The sequence below is a fragment of the Wyeomyia smithii genome, chromosome 1 (assembly GCF_029784165.1).
Source record: "Wyeomyia smithii strain HCP4-BCI-WySm-NY-G18 chromosome 1, ASM2978416v1, whole genome shotgun sequence".
Taxonomy (NCBI): Eukaryota; Metazoa; Arthropoda; class Insecta; order Diptera; family Culicidae; genus Wyeomyia; species Wyeomyia smithii.
Genome location: NC_073694.1, coordinates 185,516,774 through 185,537,425, shown reverse-complemented (window position 1 = coordinate 185,537,425; position 20,652 = coordinate 185,516,774). Strand labels below are relative to the sequence as shown.

Genomic DNA, 20,652 nt, shown 5'->3' with positions numbered 1-20,652 from the left:
TTTCCATCCAGCCATTAAAGGCTTCACGAATGCTGCCGAAATGTGTCGCCGAAACACATAGGTTTTGCGAGCCAACAGCAGCAGGATAGCATGTTCCGTGTTAATAATCGATTATCGAACAAGAATTCCATGCTACGGTTCCAGGGGGCTCATCGTTAACCGCAAGCTTCCAGGACACGGAAGGTAAGTACGTACACGAGGTGTTGTTTTTAGGCCTATCATCGTTTCGCTGAAATATACAGTTGTATTCATTTTCCCGAATGTCAGCGGCATGCTGAAGGAGACACGAAGAGTATAGTAAGTTTTATTATTTTTTAGCAACGCCACTCGGTAACCAAGGTAGTGATTTATTGAGTTACGTCCCCCTTATCCAAGCTCCCAAACTGACAACCGACATGAGTGATGAACATCAATCAGGAAAGGTATCCGAATAATGCAGGTCGAAACCAATTGGTTTGAGTCTAATCATTAGCATGAATTGTCAGTAGAGAAATATTTCAAATGTACTATGCCCTCAAAGACGTAATGTTCGGATGGCCACTAGTTAGTAGAGCAGTTTCTCAATCACTCCTCCACCGCATGTTTTGATAACGGTTTTATAACGGCTCATGGTTTGTTGAAAATCATCGAGACGTAACAAAACTTGGAATATTTCCTCAATTCTTCTATTGGCCTGGTGCTATGCTGTTGTATTAGGAAAATATTTTGTGGAAGGAAGAAAATTACCACCAATCTACTAAAGTGTTTGAAGTTGAGGTTTATTTTAATCTTACAAATAGTAAATGCATGTGCTAGAGACTATCAGTCATTATTTCAATAGTAGCACACTCTTTAGCTAGGAATATATACTAATCCGTTGACCTGTAACAAAAATAAATAGGTCCTACTGATGATCTTTCATGTCAAAACACTTTTAGTCCGTATTTAAACTCCGAAAATAAATAATGGGTAGGTTAAAACAAGGTTTGGCGTTGCATTTATACTGCACGTGAACAGATTTGGCGTAGATTCAAACATAAGGGGTGTACCTCATGGTAATGATCACATCTGACTGACATCCCAAAATTATTGACAAATGTGAGATAGCGTTTTGCCGTTCCAGTTTATACGTTAAAAAGAACAAACTCCATACCATTTTTCCATTTTTTTTATCAAAAGTGCATGATGGTTTAATTTTTTAGTAAAAAAAAAATCATATAATCATACATCCTAACATCAGGAAACGCAAGTCTACTTTGATTTCAATCACTTCTTCATTGTCCCTTGAGAATGGTCACTATTGGTAGAAAATTTTACGACACTTCACAAAATACTTCCTTTCGATGTCGACAACACCAGGTGTTAAGTTATTATACAGCCCGGATCCGGTTGGTGAAATTACATTCCACTTCAAAGTGAAAAAAAGAACAACAGAAAGGCTTTTTCCTACATTGAACTGAAACAAACTGCTCGTCTTTTCCGAGTAGTCTGATTGATATTGAGTGATCAACACCTTCACAAATACAGAAACAAAATAAAAATCAAAGTAGCATTTTCTGGGTAGTGAAAAAAAACAAATGCATTATGCATTAACGATGCCGTTAGTAGGTACTGCCGAGGCATGTGACAATCACGAGCTGGAGGACGCTCGTCTGGATTTTATTACACAGTGTAGAGTCCAGCGAAGTGACGTTTGAACTCTGAACGGGGCCTCCACATAGGATGGGCTTCGAGAGAATGATAGGCAGCACAGCAACAGCGTTCAGTTGATAGCGAAATCTGGCTATAGTACAAACTTGTCTCTTTCTCTGATTTTTTTCTGGTTTGCAGTTCTACATAAATTTTTAAAGAACAGTGAAACACATTAAAAAAAAAGAAATCTTCTGTGTAGTGTTAGTGGTAATGTTGATTCATTTCATCTGAGCAGATTACAGGATAGTTTTCTTAACCATTTATGTTCAAGCTCACGTAGTCTTGTACCAAAAACACTATATTAAGAAGACTGGGAACTCTGTCAGAAATCGAGCGACAGTTTTGGCAGCGCAGTCTTTTGAATAAAGGTAGCATTGACGCTGGCTAGTGTGTTTTGGCGGTGCGAATGTAATCCGAACGCACAGGCAGGATCATCACATACGAACACAATGCCTTCGTCTTATTTTGGGCGCCTTTTACTCTCGTTAACGTTACGCGTTTTACCTTCGCACAGTGGTACGAGAGCTCTAAATCGTGAACTTTTTTTCGTTTACTCCTCGAATACTTGTTCTATTGACATATTATTTTCAGAAGATATTGAGTATATAAAAGCCCCAACGAATAACAAGTTTTAGTTCGGTACTTCACCGCAAAATCTAACTTTTTAGTTTTACACTTTAGAGAAATGTTGTCTGAAAAGTAAGATTCATTATTTTTTTGAAAAAATATTCTTGTAGATTTTTTAAAATTGCGATTGTAGTACCCTACAATACTCAAAAAATAATTCAATTTAATGTGTGTCAAATAGGCACCGCGGCTCTGTTCACTGCTTGTTTCCTGGAACTTTTATAGAACTGTATACGTCCATCTGCACCACCTTGCGCTCCACTTGCGCAAAACTAGCTCTTTAAATCTACTTTTTCTTCCTGTTCAAGCGTGAAGAACTTTTGTTTTTAATAAAGTTTTCATAACCCTTTTTGAATCAATGCAGGTGGTCCAGAAAACCTCTTCAAAGCAGAAAAGTTTTTTTTTTGTGAAAATTCATGCAGCCGGATTCGAATTTGTACATCCGTAATTATGGAGGTATGTTTACTTTCAACTCCAAGATCTATTCATGAGCTATTTGAATTAAAGCGGATCATACAGAGAGAGAGAGAGCTAGCGGAAATTCAACAATGATTCAATGGCTGATACACAGGATGAAAGACTTATGTATGAAACAATTCAGAGGCCGGTAGAGAACTACCTTTGAAAAACTGTTAAACGAATATGCTCTAATGTTGATCTACTCAGAGCTCTTCAATATTTAAGTTTCTTGAAAACTTTTGCTTTAAGTGGGTCTAACTATAAACATATTCCACTTAGAGATTTTATTTGAAAGCTGCGAAAAATTTCTATTTAGGTTTGTATCCGCAATAATCCGGACACCTTTGAATCAGCGACTCTTTTCATTCAAACATAGTCTTTTGGGAATTCATTCTCCAAATAATAAATTGTTTTCAACTGGCCCCGACGACTTTTTTGGAAAAGATCGGGTTTTCTTTTGTTAAATCCAAAAAAAAAATTTCTAGATGTTTAACTTTCTATGAAACCTAATCCTATCATATTTTTTGCAGGTTCCAGGGGTTGGTTCATAATCAATTTATTCTACTGCATTTTCTTTCTCCTTCGGAAAGGGCATTTTTCAAGAACATTTTGACGTTCATTCGTCAAATGTGGGTATCAAACCCAAAAATCAACTTAATATTGTTAGAAATGGGAAACTCAATGGGGAAAAACTTTGTCGAAGACAGTATGGCTCTCAAAAAACGTGTTTCTAAGCTTTTCGTGATTTACTGTGAAATGAATAATTTCTATTTTAATTACTAATAAATAAAAACAAAACTAAGATGCCTGTCAACAAATTGGTCGAGTTCAAATGATCTAGGTAGATGTAAAATAATGTTTTATTGAATTACTGCTTAGTAACATCCTTAGTTTCAAGTGAATCGAAGCTTCTGGAAATTTATTTCAAGGTTATGAAGTGAAAAACCACTGAATTTGTTATCAGTTTTCCGTCGTGTGTCGTTGAAAGGAGAATAAAAACCTAAATTAATCCACCTAGCGGTCAGACTCAGCCTTTCTCATTCAAACTTATTATTTGTAAAAATAGATTTACATGGATGCTTAAATCCAATAAATGTTTATCCACTCTTTGGGTTCTAAAATATTGATGTTGTAATTAAAGTATAAAATATGAAATTTGACGTAATGTTAGTACTTAAGAAATAGCGAAATAAATGCAATGACTTTTAATTTCGAACAATTTAATCACGAGCGATGCCGGGAACGTTCAAATAGTACGATACCACATTTAAATCATGTTGAGGCCATATATATTGATCGAAGCAGGTAAAGTGTTGAATAGTCTTTGAATTTCTTTTCTTTCTAAAACTTTTAAACAGCATATCAAATTGTTATGAAGTTTGTTATTTGTAAGTTTGAGAGATGACTCATTTGTATGAGACTAGTTATGTTCAAATAAGTCGTGTAATACTTGAGATAATAGACTTTCGTTGTTTTACAAACTAAAACATAACGCTTGCTTAAGTTTGATTACAATCAAATAAAAAGGTAACGTATGGGGCAGCCAAACTTTGAAACCACGTGTTCAATCATAATTCATCAGTTAACCCTTAACTAGCCCGTTTATCTGATATCAATATTGTTCAAATCTGTTGTGTAGTTTCTAAGATAATGAAGTTTCGTGATTTTCACATTTCGATACATTACAGACGAAGTTACATTCCGATTACAGCAAAATTCAATAGGGTGTTATGAGGCAGCTAGACCTTTCATTTGATGCTAATTCTGTGGAAATCGGGTCAACCATCTCCGAGAAAAGTGAGTGAGCCCAAGTAGTCATCAGAATATGTTTCTTTTCATAACTGGATTTCACATTTTTAAACATAACAGGAAAAGTAATAATCTGTTTGTAAAAAAAAATCATTAGGGTCTTATGGGGCAACAAGACCATTCATATGACACTAATTTTATAAAAATCGGGCCAGCCATCTCTGAGAAACATGAGTGAGATTAAATAGTCTCCAGAACACGTTTCTTTCCATAACTTCTGAACCACATGTTCAATCTTCATAAAATTCAAAAGTTAAGGGTTTTTAAGGTAGCCCGTTCAAACTAATTTTAATCAAATCAGATGTGTGGTTTCTGAGATATTGATATTTCGTGATTTTTACACTTTGATACATAACCTCTAAACTAGAAATCAGATAACAAAAAATTCAATAGGGTCTTATAGGGCAACTAGACCTTTCATTTGCAATTAATTTCATTGAAATCTGTTCGGTCAGACCATCTCTGAGAATAGTGAGTGCGAAAAAAGGTGCACATAGACACGTACACACCCACACACAAACATATACACCTATACATGCTTATATGCAGAAAATGCTCGATTCGTCGAACTGAGTCGAGTAGTATATGGCATTCGACCATTTGGATCACTTTTCTACCTTTTAATTAGCCAGTGATCGTTAGGAGAAAGTCAATATGTTTACTTTTATTATGTGATTTCACATTTTTATGAACAACGGACAAAGTTACAATCCGAATACAATGAAATTCAATAGCAACCTATGGGGCAGCTAGACCTTTCATTTGACACTAATTTTGTGAAAATCGGTTAAGCCATCTCTGAGAAAAATGAGTGAGTTTAAACAACCTCAGGATTACTTTTCCTTACATAACTTTTGAACCATATGTTCAATCATAACGAAATTTAAAAGTTAAAGGTTTTGGAGACAGCCCGATCATTTGAAACCAGTTTTATTGAAATCGGTTATGTGGTTTCTGAGATATTGATGTTTCGTGATTTTTACATTTTGATACATAACCTCTAAACTAAAAATCCGATTACAATAAAATTCAATAGCAACCTATGGCACAACTAGACCTTTCATTTGCAATTAATTTTATGAAAATCGGTCCAGCCATCTCTGAGAAAAGTGAGTGAGAAAAAAAAGTTGCACATACACACACACATACACACATACATACATACATACAGAAAATGCTCAGCTCGTCGAAAAGGGTCGAGTGGTATATGACATTCGGCCATTGGGACCACTTTTATACCTCTGGTTTTTACAGTGATTGCTATACCTTTCTGGAAGAAAGGCAAAAAGGAAGTATCATGTCGCCAAAAATTGAATCTTAAATCGGATATCATAACTTGGATAGCGAGGAAGAGCCTGCCCAGAAACCATCTGTCGTCAGAATTGAAAATCATCAGCTACTTCCGGTACCAGCATGAGAATCAAAATCATTCAATTCGTCAAAATGTTTTAGGTGAAACGGGACAAAATCCAAGCATTATTTTTTCATTGTTAATAGTACATGGTTACCAAATTTATAATATTTTTGATGCCATAAAATTCAACTGAATCATGACAATTTGAACATTTCTATATGCTAGCCATTTGCTATATATCTATATATATACCATTTGCTATATGCTTCTATATGCTAGCTGACAACACGGGCGAGAAATTTAACACACGCAGTTGACTTGAATATAGAAAAAAGGAAAAACCGAAATTTTGCGAGGCGCTACAATTTAGAAGCAAGCAACCCATTTCGGCCGATTTTTCGTGGAAATTAGTTATGATCGCGCTGTTCATTAGTGTAAAGAGAAAAGTATACTTAGTTTGAGTGGTTATACGACTCTTACGTGCCGGTATTTGTGGAAAACTTTCTAGTCCCTACCAGCGCGAAGATACAAAAAAAAAAAAACCGAGAGAGAAAAATTAGTGAAGTAACAAATAGCGAGATCGAAACGTTTTAAAGGTTTTACGGTGAAACCAATCGTGCAAATTAATTGAATAAGGTGCTCTGATGCTAGTTTAGCAGTTTAACAATAACTAATTGCAGGTTGCTTAGAAAATAATGATTTTGTATGAGGCATTCCTGAAATGTGGTAGAATGCAGGAGGAAGCCATCGACTCTTCCATGCTTAGATTCCGTCCCGTTCCACGTTAAAATGTGGCAACCGAAGCTGTGGCGGTTTGGAATCAAGACAGTCTCCCGCACCAGCTCAAATGGAACGTTTTTCACCGGATTTCCGAACATGTCCAGTGTTGGCAACGTCTCAGAAAGGCATTTTTGAAGGAAAAATCAGCAGCATTGCCGGCAGTGAAAATAAGAAAGAAGCATGTTAATCAGTTTTTCTACATTAGCGTGAATCACATCGCGAAGAATCTTCTTAACGATTGTGTCCGGTACGAGTTTTGAAGCCAACAGGTGGCTATAAAAATCCTTTTAGTTTCCCAATAGCTTCGCAAGCAGTGTTACGAGAAGACAATCAATAAAGTTGAGAAAAAAACCAATCAGACGACTGGAAAGAAACGTAAAAGAAGCTATCGTAGACGATACGAATAGGACACTTTGTCGAAGTACAAGGCAACAACCGCTGACGAAGGCTGTTGTCGCCAATTTGGATCGAGCTCGGGTGTCGAATCAAGAAGCAGTATGAATATCGGCGGCTACAGCGATTGTTTGTGGTCTTGACCAAAAAAGTTGGATTTAAGTAAATCAACGATTCCCAGGAAGCGCAAAGCGGTATGTAATCTGATCTATGATTCATAACATGATGCTTTACATTGATATTCAATGCTCTAGATGCGTCATGAAATTGTCAGTAACATCCAGGAGAACTTTTCGAGAAACAAATTTCTGGTGGTCCACTTTGACTCCGAAAGCAGACCGAAGCTAGCCGTTGTGGTTACTGCATAGGATTCTTTTAAGCAAATTATCAGTACAACGTTTATCGGCTCTGGAACAGGTAAGACGGTAGCAGATACTGTTTTTCAAAGCTTGGAAAGATGGAATCTTCTTGACGAAATCGGTGGCAAATGCTTTGTTACAACTATATTAAAGCTGCTGTTAACCTGGAGAGATTGCTCGTAAAAAAGTTGCTGGATTTCCCGTGTAGACATCACATCTATGAATTGGTCCTAATGGTGGCATACAAGATGTGTTTCAAGCAAGCAACGACGTCTTCAGACGGCCCTCAGTTCAAATCTTTTCGAAATGTATGTGACAGATCACGCTGGTTTTCCTAGAGGTAGGAAAACAATTGAGTGATTTATATAAAAAGAATACAACTATTCTTCTTCGTCTCTTAACGGTACAATCAGCGCACAAGAAAAGACAAAAATTGTTGGGAAAGAAATTCGAAAAGCACTTATGGTTGTAAGCTATTCGTGAGTGAATCTAATGATCTATTTCCAAAGTATCTGTATGTTAAGGTAGTACAAAGTAATAACAAATCAAAGGTTGTAGATGAAGGTTACACATATGTTACATCTTCCGTTTTTTAATAATATTCAAAATCACTGAATTTCTTTGCCATTACTGTGCGTCCAAAACGGGTTACCGTACCACCGACGTTGTCGGTTATCGTTGCCGCTGTTTCCAGTGGGTTGATGCTAGTTTCCTCAGTTGGTGCCGCTTCGTTCCGGTTGCCATCTGGTACTTCAGCCACTAGTGTAGTTTCTTCTTGTTGTTTTCCATGTAGCTTGCGCAAATGATGAGCATTTCTTCGTCCTATTCTATGACCGTCCGACACTAGGTATGAACGGTCTTTGCACAGCTGCTTCGTAACGGTTCCTGGCGTCCATTTTTGAGAATCACGATCTTGTATGAGTATTTGCTCCTGTTCGACAAACTGAGGCGGCTTCTTTGCTCCTCTATCAGCGTAGTTCTTTTGAGTTTCACGTTCTCGCTCTAGGAGCTGTTGAATCGCTACCCTAGGTTTCAAAGCTTCCAACGTCATGGGCATATTCGATCGTACCAACCGTCCCATTAATCTTTCGTTGGGAGATGGTATGCAGCTACTACGAGGTGTGTTGCGCATATGGAGTAGAGCCAAACGTACGTCAGATTGATCCTCGTTACATTTTTTCAACATTGCTTTGGCCACTTGGACGTATCGCTCTGCTAATCCATTTGCTCTAGGAAAATGAGGAATCGATGTTTGGTGATCGAATTCCCATTTACGACAAAATTCACGAAATTCCTTGCAAGCGTACTGAGGGCCATTATCAGTCTCTAAAACTTGAGAACACTATGTACCGAGAACCACTCTTTCAGCTGCTCGATAACGTACCTTGATGTGGTTTCGGGTAGCTGTTTTATGTCGAAATAACCCGAATGGCTGTCAACCAGTAGTAAGTACTCCTTTCCTCTAAAATGAAAAAGGTCTGACGCGACTCTCTCAAATGGTAGCCCAGGGATGTCCTTTAGAAGGATAGTATGCTTAGTATTGTTTCGCTGATGCCGTTGACAAATTGCACAAGCTTCTACCATTTCTTGGATGTCTTTTGCCATACCTATCCAAAATAAAATTTGTTTCGCTCTACGAATACAGCTCTGGATCCCTGAGTGTCCACTGTGCACTTTTGCTAGCATGTCCTTTCTCAAAGATTGTGGGATGAGCACTTGATTCGATTTGAATACCAGCCCATCGTAGACCGCCATCTCGTCGCGAAAGCACCAATACTTCTTCAATTCCGGTAGCAATTCATCTCTTGTTTCCGGCCAGCCCTGCATCACAGTTGCCTTCAAGGATCGTATCTCTAAATCTGCTTCGGAGTGTTGTCTTAGCTCCTTGCTAGCGGTTTTGGTCGTCTGCAATACAACGTGTACTTCTAAGTGCTCTTCTTTATTATCGTTTGGAATGTTATCGACATCACGGCTCAATATGTCAGGTATCGGAATGTTTGTTCCCTTAACGTAAATAACTTTGGGGTTATACTGAGACACTTCTAATCTGATTCTACGCAACCTGGGGGGAGCTCGATCAAGCGGTTTTCGAAATATTGATTCCAACGGCTTATGGTCCGTTTCGACCGTCAATTTTTTACCGTAGATATATTGGTGGAATTTTTGGCAAGCAAACCGTATGGCGGTTGCCTCCTTCTCAATTTGCGGATAATTCTTCTCGGAAGGTGTTAACGCCTTGGATGCATATGCTATCGGATGACCATCTTGTAGTAAAACGGCACCCAGAGCATGCGAACTTGCATCCACTGAAAGTATTACTGGGTCATTCACATCGTAGTACTTAAGTACTGGAGGTGATTGCATAAGGGATTTGATCTTCTGAAATGACTCTTCTTGCTCATAACCCCATTCCCATTCTGCATCCTTGGCGAGAAGCCTTCTTAACGGAACGGTGACTGTTGATAAATTTGGAACGAATTTACTTAGATATGTTATCATGCCCAATGCCCTTTTGCAGTTGAGCCTTATTCGTAGGTGTTTTGAGTTTAATAATAGCTGTAAGTTTTTCAGGATCTGCTTTTAGACCACCGGCCGTTACTAGATGGCCCAGAGATTTCACACTAGTCTGGTTGAACAAACATTTCTCCTTGTTTAGTTTCAACCCTGCTGTATGCAATCGCTTGACCACGAGTTCCGTAATTTTGGACAATTTTTCTAAGCTTTCAGCATGAATTAGAATATCATCCATTGAAAATTCCACGCTTTCAATGCCTTCTAGTGTATCACACATAACTTTCTGAAATACCTCTGGGGCTGAGGCAAGTCCGAAAGGAAACCGCTTGCAAGCGTATCTTCCCCAAGGAGTGCCAAAAGTTAAAAATTTTGACATTCTTTCTGTGACCCTTATTTGCCAAAACCCCTTCTTGCAATCGAGAATCGTGAAAAACGTTGAGTTTTTTAAACGGGCTGCTATTTCTTCAATTGTTGTGAGCGGATGATGTCGTCTTAACAAATTTTGATTTACCTGTGATGGATCGATGCAGATGCGCAACTTTTCCTTTCGTTTGACCAACACCATTGCGCTAACTACCGGTGTCGGTACGTGAATCTTCTCTATAACTCCAAGCCGCTCCATAGAATCCAACTCCTTTTTTACTGCTGTTCTGATGCTGTGTGGAACGTGGCGCGCTGGTCTTGTTTCCCACTGAGGGTTCGGGATCAAGTCTATGTCGTACACATAGCCAAGTTCATCATATAATATATTGTCCGATATTTGAACAGTATCCACTCGCGCTATCAGCCGTTGAGCAATACAAGTTTCTCTTCCAAGCAGTGGCACTACTGATTTTTCAACCACTTTGAACGTTACACTGCTTGATTTGTGCTTGATTTTGCACACTGGGTTAATTTCACCGAGCACTTTCAGTTAATGGTTTGAAATCAGCCATTTAGTTTTGGAAGGTCGTAGGTTAATCGCTAGCTGGTTAACTAGCCACAAAGGAACTACGTTACAGTGCGCGCCTGAGTCTAATTTGACAGAAAACTTTTTGTTGTTTACTTTGATGATTTCAAACCAGTCCTTTTCTTTGTTTGAACTCGCCACTGAACCGATGAACAGTTCTTCCGCGTCATCTTGGTCAGATTCACTTTTTATTGTTGCACCCACGTATGTACACTCTTTGACCTACATACTGAAGCAAAATGATTGGTCAAATGACACTCATGGCATACTGTGCCAAAAGCCGGACACGATCGCTTAGTATGCCTTCTCCCGCATTTATTGCATTGAAAAATATCATTTTTTTCTTCGGATCGGTCAATGCCTGTTTTTTCTTTACCGTTTTCACGATGTCTACTTTTATTTCACCAGATAATGCTTTGGTTTGCATTGTCGTAAACTCAAAACTGCGACACAACTCGATAGTTTTCTGCAATGTTAGCTCATCACTCAATAACTGCGGTACTAAATTTTAATATTTGATTCCAATAATGATTCGGTCTTTTACGAGAGAATCGTGGAGAACACTGAATGAGCATTTTTTTGCTTGCTCTTTTACCCGAGTACCAAAACTGTCGAACTGGTCATCTTCCTGCTGAACAATTTGGATGAAGTTATACCGTTCAAACGTAATACACGACCTTGGAGTGAAATACTCTTCGAATTTTCTCCTGATAATTTCAATATTTGTCTCCTCTTCGGGGCGCAACCCGAACGTATCGTAAATTCGCACACAATCTTCTCCTATGGCGCTCATGAAAGTAGCTGCCTGCACTTCTGCCGGTTTATCCGACAGCTGCGTTGCCGTTGCAAACCACGAATATTGCCGAATCCAGCTTTTCCATTGCGCTGCCATGTGTCTCCCAACACAATCGGCTTTGGCGGCTTCAATCCTGCTGACGACGCCATTTTATCGGATTACTTGTAAAATCGATTCATATTTTACGGAATCAGTAGTATTTGCACCGAAAATTCTCCTTGCACCGGCCAAAAGGCCATCATTCTTTCACTTTAATTAAGTTTCGACTGGTCACGATCGGTTTATTCGGTAGATTTCTATTGAATATTAGAGACGTGGTTCTTCTGACACCATGTAAGCTATTCGTGAGTGAATCTAATGATCTATTTCCAAAGTATCTGTATGCTAAGGTAGTACAAAGTAATAACAAATCAAAGGTTGTAGATGAAGGTTACACATATGTTACAATGGTATCTGGCGTTTTTCGATGATAACGTTGATGTTGATTCGAAAAGGAAGATTGTACAAAGCTTGAAAAAAAAAGCAGAGTAAACGACATTTCAACGAGGAAGATCCCAACGCCTGGAGAGTATTTAAGAAAAGATTATCTTGATGCCAAATCAAAATATGATAGCTTGAAAGTTATCAATGAGGATCGGTCGAACGAACCCTTGGAGTAGCAGGAGATTATTATGAATTTGGTCCGGAAACTGACCAAAAAAACATCAGCTCCTAATGGTTGTAACAGAAAACCGCAAACCTCCAAATAATTCTTCACAGGTTTCAGTTTTTAGTTATTCGGCATCCTGATATTATTTGAATTTTACTTTTATATCTGATTTTAATTGTTGTTTTTATTTGTTTTCTTTTTTTATTTTTTTTAAGACAAAAAACATTTAAGTTTAAGAAAACGTAAAAATGAATCCTTTCTTTAACAGTAAATCACTAATAACTTGAAATCACGTTTTTTAGATCCATGTTCTATTCGGCAAAGTTTTTCTCCATGAAGTTTCCCATATTTTGAGTTGGTGATAGCATTTGGTTCGATACCCATCTTCGACGATTAAACGTCAAAATGTGCTTGAAAAATTCCCTTTCCGACGAACGAAAAAAATTGCAGCAAAATAAATTGACTATGAATCAACCAAAACAATTGTTTTTTCTCATATTTTGGAACTTAAAAAACCTGCAAAAAATATAACAGGATTGGGTTTCATGTTTTTCTTGGATTTAACATAAGAAAACCCGATTTACATAGAAAAAATTCGTGGGCAGTTGAAAACATCATTTTCTAGAGGTGCTACCGAAAAAAAATTTTTGTTTGTAACACCATTTTCTTATGTAGAGCGGTGAAATAAACAGTGAATTTGGCAGCTGGATTTCATCTATCAGAGGTGCCAGATTCTTTTTAATTCATTCGCCTCGTTTAATCTGTGTTGGCATTACGGAAAAACACCTTACCGAGGATTCAGAATCATATTTTGAATATGGTTTTCTAGCATTCAGTTGAATGATATAGACTGATTGGTAACGAAATATTGAATATATATTTGTTAATGCCTATCTAGGGATTATGATTCTGATGGGACTCGAATTCTTTTTAGAAAACCTGCATCTGAACGATAGCCGTATGATGCCTCCGAGGAATTCCAAGAACCATGCTGTTGAACAAGCTGTTCAAGGTTCGACCACGTCTTCACAGTAAAGAAAATTTACATTACTTTAAATGCACATAAATGGAGCTTTGGAAACCACGTTATATTCCGTGTGGCATTATATTCACATGCAAAGTAAATGAATATATTGTGAATTTGCATGCATATTTATATTCGAAGCTTTAAGTTCATATCAATTAACGTACAAATTTACATGTCTTAAAACGATTCTGTATTGTACATTATTTACGGTGTGGAATTGTATATGTTTTTCACCTTATGTGCTAGAAATCGTTATGTGCTTTCATAGTATTAGATGTAAATTTCATTTTTTGGTACTGTTTTGATATGTTAAATTCTGCGTGTTGAAAAGGAGCGAAGTCCACATCACCAAAATTCTTTTCAAAGGGGCGTTCGTCACTAAAACAATATATGCCATTTAAACCATTCAAGAAAGTCTACTTCGGTTAAGAGCCGATAGTGAAACGGGATACGTATTCGAATTCGATATTTATACTGGCAAACGTGATGACAAATTACCAACATATTTGACGATGAAACAAGAAATCCATGGAATTCCCGATCACCTCAAACCAACAGTTGTGCCATCAATATTTTCGGCAAAATTTGGCCACCTCCCAAAACAGAATTCCTTTTTCACGGACGGATCTGTGATGGATGGACAATCCGGATATGGCGTTTTCAACACAGATCATCGCATATCTCGCAAACTGGCACAGCCCTGCTCCATATACGTAGCTGAATTAGCTGCCATACACAATTCGCTGCGAATTATCGAGCTCAAGACACCAGACAATTACTTCATCTTCTCGGACAGCCTCAGTTCTATCGAAGCTTTCCGATCGATTAAACCGGTCAAGCACCCGTCCTATTTCCTTCCGGAAATTAGACGGATATTAGAAGTGCTGGTTGATCGGTCTTTCATTATCTGCTTTGTGTGGGTCCCCTCTCATTGCTCAATCCCAGGCAATGAAGAAGCTGATTTATTAGCAAAAAGGGGTGCCATAGAAGGAGAGATATTTGATAGACCGATCACCTATACCGAGTATTTTCATCTGCCCCGACAACTGGCTCTGGAAAACTGGCAGGAAAAGTGGGATAAAGACGACTTTGGGCGATGGATGCACTCGATCTCGCCCAAAGTGTCTACAAAAGCTTGGTTCAAAGGGTTAGATTTAACTCGTGATTTCATTCGAGTTATTTCGCGCCTAATGTCCAATCACTATGTTGCAAACGCACACCTCTATCGAATAAACTTAGTCGATAGTAATCTGTGTGAATGTGGAGGGTACGAAGATATTGACCACATAGTCTTCGTATGCCCTAAGTACCACAGAGCAAGGGCCAAGCTTATAGATTCTCTCCGGAAACAGAAAGTGACGTTTACAATGCAAGTACGGGATGTGCTTGCTAGCCGCAACCCCGCGCTTGTAATACCCATTTACGACTTTTTAAGAGATATCAAGTATCGAATTTGATTATCTCTATGCTTTCTCCCCTAATTTCTCCCAACACAACAATCTTAAAAAGTTTCACACTAATTCTGTTTTTTCTTCTTCTTTCTTTCGTTCATCTTTTTTATAGAAACATGAATCATCGCTTCTTTTTGAGAGACATGATCCACCGAACTTAGATATAAGTTTTGATTTCAAAGAGATAAGGAACCATCACCCTCAAAGAATAGTAGTAAGGATTAGTATTTAGTTATAAAGAGAAAAACTTTGATGTTAATGTTAGTCGTAGGCTTAAATGACATGTATTTTTAAATTGTATTTTTGAAAGAGAAAAGATGAGAGGGTTTTTATGCCTGTTTGAGGAGGAGCAGTCGGGATACAGGCTCTACTCAAGCTGGCTTTTCCCTACTCCAAAAGATATTCGGCCCCGTTATGCTTCGCGGTTGGGCCTAAATAAATATTAGAGTTTAAAAAAAAAAATTGCCAACATAAGGCTTGGAAGCCAATCTAAACCAAAAGTTTATTGATAGAGTTTCAGCGACTTTTGACAGTTTTTTCACAACGTTCGGTATCATGCAATATTAATTTCAACACGGAATTTATGTAACAGCTACTGTAAATAGTAATAGATCAAATCTACCACTATTATTTAAAAAGTATAAAAGTAAGACTAAGCCGAAAAATCTTAGCGCATTTTTAAGTGGATAATATATCCTTTCTGTCGTTGTCACCGATGAGCAGTACAAAAATCAACAATAAAAGATCGAAAATTCAATGTTTCAAGTGCAAGGTACAACTTTCTGTAACTCTTTGCTTCGAATTATTCCGTGGAAAATAAATTATATTTTACTGTACTTTTGTACCTTTAAATTGCTACACTGTTTCATTTGTCCAGAATTACAATAAAGCGAGCTTATAATATCGCGGCAAACATATGACGACGGCCTTATAAAGGGATAGAAAAGCGGCATCAAAACTCAGCACATCTTTTGTGGAGAAGTGACGCTAACCTTGTTACTATGCGCAGCTAATCCTTAAAAACTTACACTAATGAGTGTTATATTTTATTCACTATGAATGGATTGTCATACAATAATAATATCTGCTATTGTACAAAAACAGTGAAGGATAGTCTAAAAAACTAGAAAAAAAAATGCTTTTATAGAACCTCAGGGGTATTTTGTTTAAAGTGGACTCTTTTGTTCTAAGCCGAAACCACGCAAACTTACCTCAATTGTCATTTTTGAAACTCTACGGGTTCTGTTAAATTTTTTGACTATCTTTTGAATTACAGATTCACTTTTCAAAACATCTTACCTCTTTCGAAAATAAAACCTTGTCAGAAAATGTCCAAGAAACAGAATCGAAAAAAATCGCAAGCTTCAAGTTACAATTTCAGCGTTATTCATAAATTATTCACGGCGATTCTTCACCTCTAATCACACGAAAATTTTCCCCTGAACCTCTGCACTTTTCAGTACGACGAACAATAAAATACAGTTATTAAAACTATTCCACCCCAGCACTGGCCATACTTACACGTGACATAATGGAAAAGTTGTTTTTAAACTTTTGAAAGTTTTCCAACAGATAAATCCGGCACTTGACACAGAACTGCTCGAAACAGTCACTACCGAATGGGGCACGCCTATAAACTCCTCTCGTTAGCTTCGTGAGGGAAGATTCCTTTCGACTCTTGCCACCAATGGAAAGTTTGACACTTCCGGATACGTCACCACAATCACCACTCCAGGCGGCCGAACCGCTAGCGGGATGTTCCGTCGTTTTCAAACGACAAATCTCGCTGCAGGCCTGCACTTCTGTTCTACCGGAACCAGATCCTTTCTCGTCCACCCGCAGGTAATCCAACAAATGGCTACTATCGACCGCAACCGCTGTCACTATCCGCAAACAATCGTACGAACCAGTTGACGAACGACGAGGAACTGGCCGACCCACAGGAGGCTCGTCCCGTTGGAAGTTGTTGCAGAAGATAATTTGTTTATCGTTCACCTTGGTAGCGCAGCACAATTCGCTAATTTCGATGAACACCACTTTCACGTCACCAGCAGTCGACATGCGCTGTTCCTGGGCGACAATGTGCCTCAGTAGTTCCAACGATCGCTGGGCACCGTTTTGCACCATGAAGGGGATCAAGCCGGCGCTGGCAGCACTGTCCAAATGAACACCTTTACGCGATCTAACACCGGTATTAATATTTACTACTAGTTTTTGTTGGAAATTGTGGTCGACATCATCAATGTTGCCGCTATCAAGGATGACACCGTCGTCGCTGTTTGTTTCGATAGCAGTTGAGGCCTGCATGCTGCTGTCCAGAACTGTGAATCCCGGTGAAGCTCGTTGAAGAGTTCTTTTTTTTCGAAACCGAAGTTATAGTCAGTCTCAGCGATTCACCGATTTTTCACTAGTTTGAATATTATGACTTTTACACACTTTTAGTAGAACTTCGAACTGTTTTGTGCGATGAGATTGTGCAATGAACCGTGCTGAAGGGCGCACTAAAATGCAATGTTTGCGCATTCATCTTTTCAAAATTATAAAACTGAACGAGAAATTATCCACCGTCGCTTCTGTTCTATGCAGTGAAGTTGGGTAATCTGAATGATTATTAGTGACAGAAAAATTAGCATGGAAAATGACCGCAGAATGATCTGCGAAGAAAAAAAACGATCTTTAAAAAAAAAAAACATATGAGAACATACAATCAAGATGGAACAAGCTGGAACACTTGCGTCAGTTTATATGATGCACGTGGGTGTTAATGATAAATTGAATTAAGATTAGAAATAATACGGCTGTACCAAGGGGAACTGCAGTGAACAATTTTGTTTCGAAAATATTCCCGTTCAATGAGGAAGCATTTAAAGGTTATGAAACGATCTCATTCGAAAAAGTAGTACTAATTTTGTGAAACATTTTACGTGAAAAAAATCGAGCTATTAGATCACCCCTTAGAAAAAGATTGTTCTATGAGCTTCATAGTACCCACAGTCAGAGATGCCAGAACTATTTCGTGAAAATCCGTAGATTCTACGGATTTCTATGAATTTCTACGGCCTTCCCGTGTCTTTTTCTTCTTTTCTACGGATTTCCCATATTTGTAAATCCGTAGAAGTGAACAAATCCGTAGATCTACGGATAAATCCGTAGATCTGGCAAGCCTGCCCGCAGTGTCCTTGACAATCGGTTGCGATTTACATATATTTACAGTTATACAGCAACATTGCATGTTGTTACATGAAATCCATGCTGTTTGGTGTCGCTACATAAAACGATCGAACGTTCGTTCGAAGTAGGCTGCAACAGCGAATAAATCTCGGTAGTGCCTGTCATTTATATTCCTTCCGGGGAGGCTATGATAATAATAATGAGGAAAATCAAAACCGCAATATTATGATGAGGCTGACCCGATACGTATATCCTGTTTGTTCAATCCTAGTAGAAAACGGAAGGCCTATATATGCCCCATAGTCTATTTTGGTCTAGAATTTGAAGTAGGAAGCTATAGAGTAGTATTGCTTTTGGTCGTTATTTATTATCTTAGAACTATTTAGCTATTTTATTGTTTCACTCAGCACCACGCTAACTGCTCGTAGAATGTCATGAAAATACGAGTGTATAGAGTACACGCGTACTATGGGAACAAGATACTAAGTTACTGGTACTGGTAGAGAAGGATTGGTAGTTTAAATCGGTTAGTGGTATGGGGCCTTGCATCTAATTTTTTCACAGTGCAGTACAGTCAGGTTTTTTACGCGAGTTGCTTTTTTTAACCTACACTCAAAATAATTTTCACGTCATAATTACGGGAAAAGTTATGTGAATATTTTCCATTGTCATTTTCACGTAGATTCTACGTGATTGTCATTTGAGTTCATCATGATCTGGTGAGATGATTTATCCTATGAATCCTCTACAGCAGACATATGCATTTTATGTGAATTTTATGTCAATTTCAACTACCGGTAAAATGGAAAGCATTCGATTATCTGCTAGCTACTACGTTTGATACAACGTAAAATTTCCAAATTTTGTTTACCCAATTCTTAAAAGACGGCAAATAGTTTTTAGAAATTATAGAAATATGTTGCTTGATAAATCGCACGGCCATGCAAAATCGCTGATTCGTAAATGAATCAACGTCATTAAAACGGACAAATATTACGACATTTGCCGGCGATAACTATTGTAAGCTGCAACTGTTTATGTATGGGAAACTCCTCGACCTTTGAACTAAATCTGTGTGAAATCTGTAAGCTCAAGGCTCGATGTCAAATTCGTACGGTTTTTCGAAAGCTCACTTATTGGCAATCCGTCGAGAGATTCTATTTTATTGTCAGAGACTGAGTTAGACAACAGCTTCGCCATTTTGATTTCTGTGTATTTTCACATAGAGAGTTCACGCGATACTTCTTCCATGACATTCTCTTTGACGTTGTCAAGTTCACGTGGATACTACGTGATGAAACATAGTATGCATGTGATTTTCACGTAGATGTTATGTTTGTCACATAAATCATGCAAAATGACAGAAAATGAATAAGTACAGGAAATTTCACGTAACAATAATGTGAAAAATATTTTGAGTGTAAAAACGGTATAAGATATCAACCTCATTCCAATCACGTTTTCCGATTTAGAACAAAAATAACCATATAAAAATTTAAAAAAAATCATAATTTTTGGTGTAAATACTGAAAATCTATAATATTGTAGGAGAAGGCCCGCAGAGTTCCGGTTGAACCTGGTCCCCGCTCTTCGAGGCTCAAACCGAGCACGGTGGATAGGGCGAAAGTTACACCCATCAGCGAGGCGACAGCCATTGCACAATAGTCCTTTCATCGCTGTAAATCCGCTACAGGTATGTCGTTTTGAGTCACCCTCAAAACCGTCAGTTCCTGACGGCCGCAACGTACTACTTTGTCCGTGAAATTTTGTTCAAATATAAGTCATTAAAATAATTTGTATTGTATCCTTCATCTATCACTGAGCCCGGTATGTTTTGCATGTATCTCTAGATCCTTTGCTATTTGGTTCAGATGAGTTGTCGGTCATAGGTTCTCCTCACATAGCGGTGAATAGCAAAAGTCCCTTCAACCCCTGCGCTAGTCGTTTGTTACGAGTTGCAATTGTGTGCATATGTACAACTGTATCTTTTCAATACATTTGAACTGTTTTTTGAATATAGCTTTACTGGTATTCATGCTATTTTAGTGTGTGTATGGATTTTTCCTTAAATCTATGGATTTTTTTTAACTTCTACGGATGTACAGTAGATAAGAAATAGCGTAGAAATACGTAGTAATCCGTAGAATTTATGGAAATACTCGAAACAGCTCTGGCATCACTGTTTTCATTTTAAGAGCATTGCAGTAGGCTTTCGCTCGTGAATAAAGAACGACCGTCGGCTTTCGCACACAGAAGAGATGATAAAATGAGATTCGCTCATTCATTTGTCGATGTTATTTCGTTTTATTTCTGTCTACTCAATTACATTTGTGATAAGAAATATTATTGCAAGAATAAAGATATATGGTATCGAATGGCAGGGGTCTTTTCGGCAGGTTTTTGCATGAAACTACAGCAGAGAACCAGCCTAAGAAAATCACTGCCGAAGAAAAAAATTTCCAAATCTCCAAAATCTTCACACAAATTAAAGCATGTTTTTTAAGGTTTTTGGCAGAAAAAGATCAGAATTAGTTAGAATGTACAATATATATTGAAACAATCAATCAGACAGCGAGCCTTTCCAGCATCAGAAGCAAAAGAAGGCAATTAACGCAGTGAATTATTGTTCTACTGTGACCATTT

At 38.0% G+C, this 20,652-nt stretch overlaps 1 protein-coding gene across 2 annotated transcripts in view; it reads right to left on the bottom strand.

Annotated features, from left to right (window-relative positions):
- LOC129721233 (rootletin) overlaps nucleotides 1–20,652 on the bottom strand; it is a 126,690-nt gene that overhangs the window by 74,783 nt on the left and 31,255 nt on the right. Inside the window, exon 1 of one of the 2 annotated variants that reach the window (XM_055673596.1) lies at nucleotides 16,360–17,284. The exons of the other annotated variant lie outside the window; for it this stretch is intronic. Coding sequence (XP_055529571.1) covers nucleotides 16,360–17,145 — 786 coding nt within the window. The 5' untranslated portion in view covers nucleotides 17,146–17,284. Of the gene's footprint in view, nucleotides 1–16,359; nucleotides 17,285–20,652 lie in introns of those variants that run through there. 2 annotated transcript variants of the gene reach the window in all.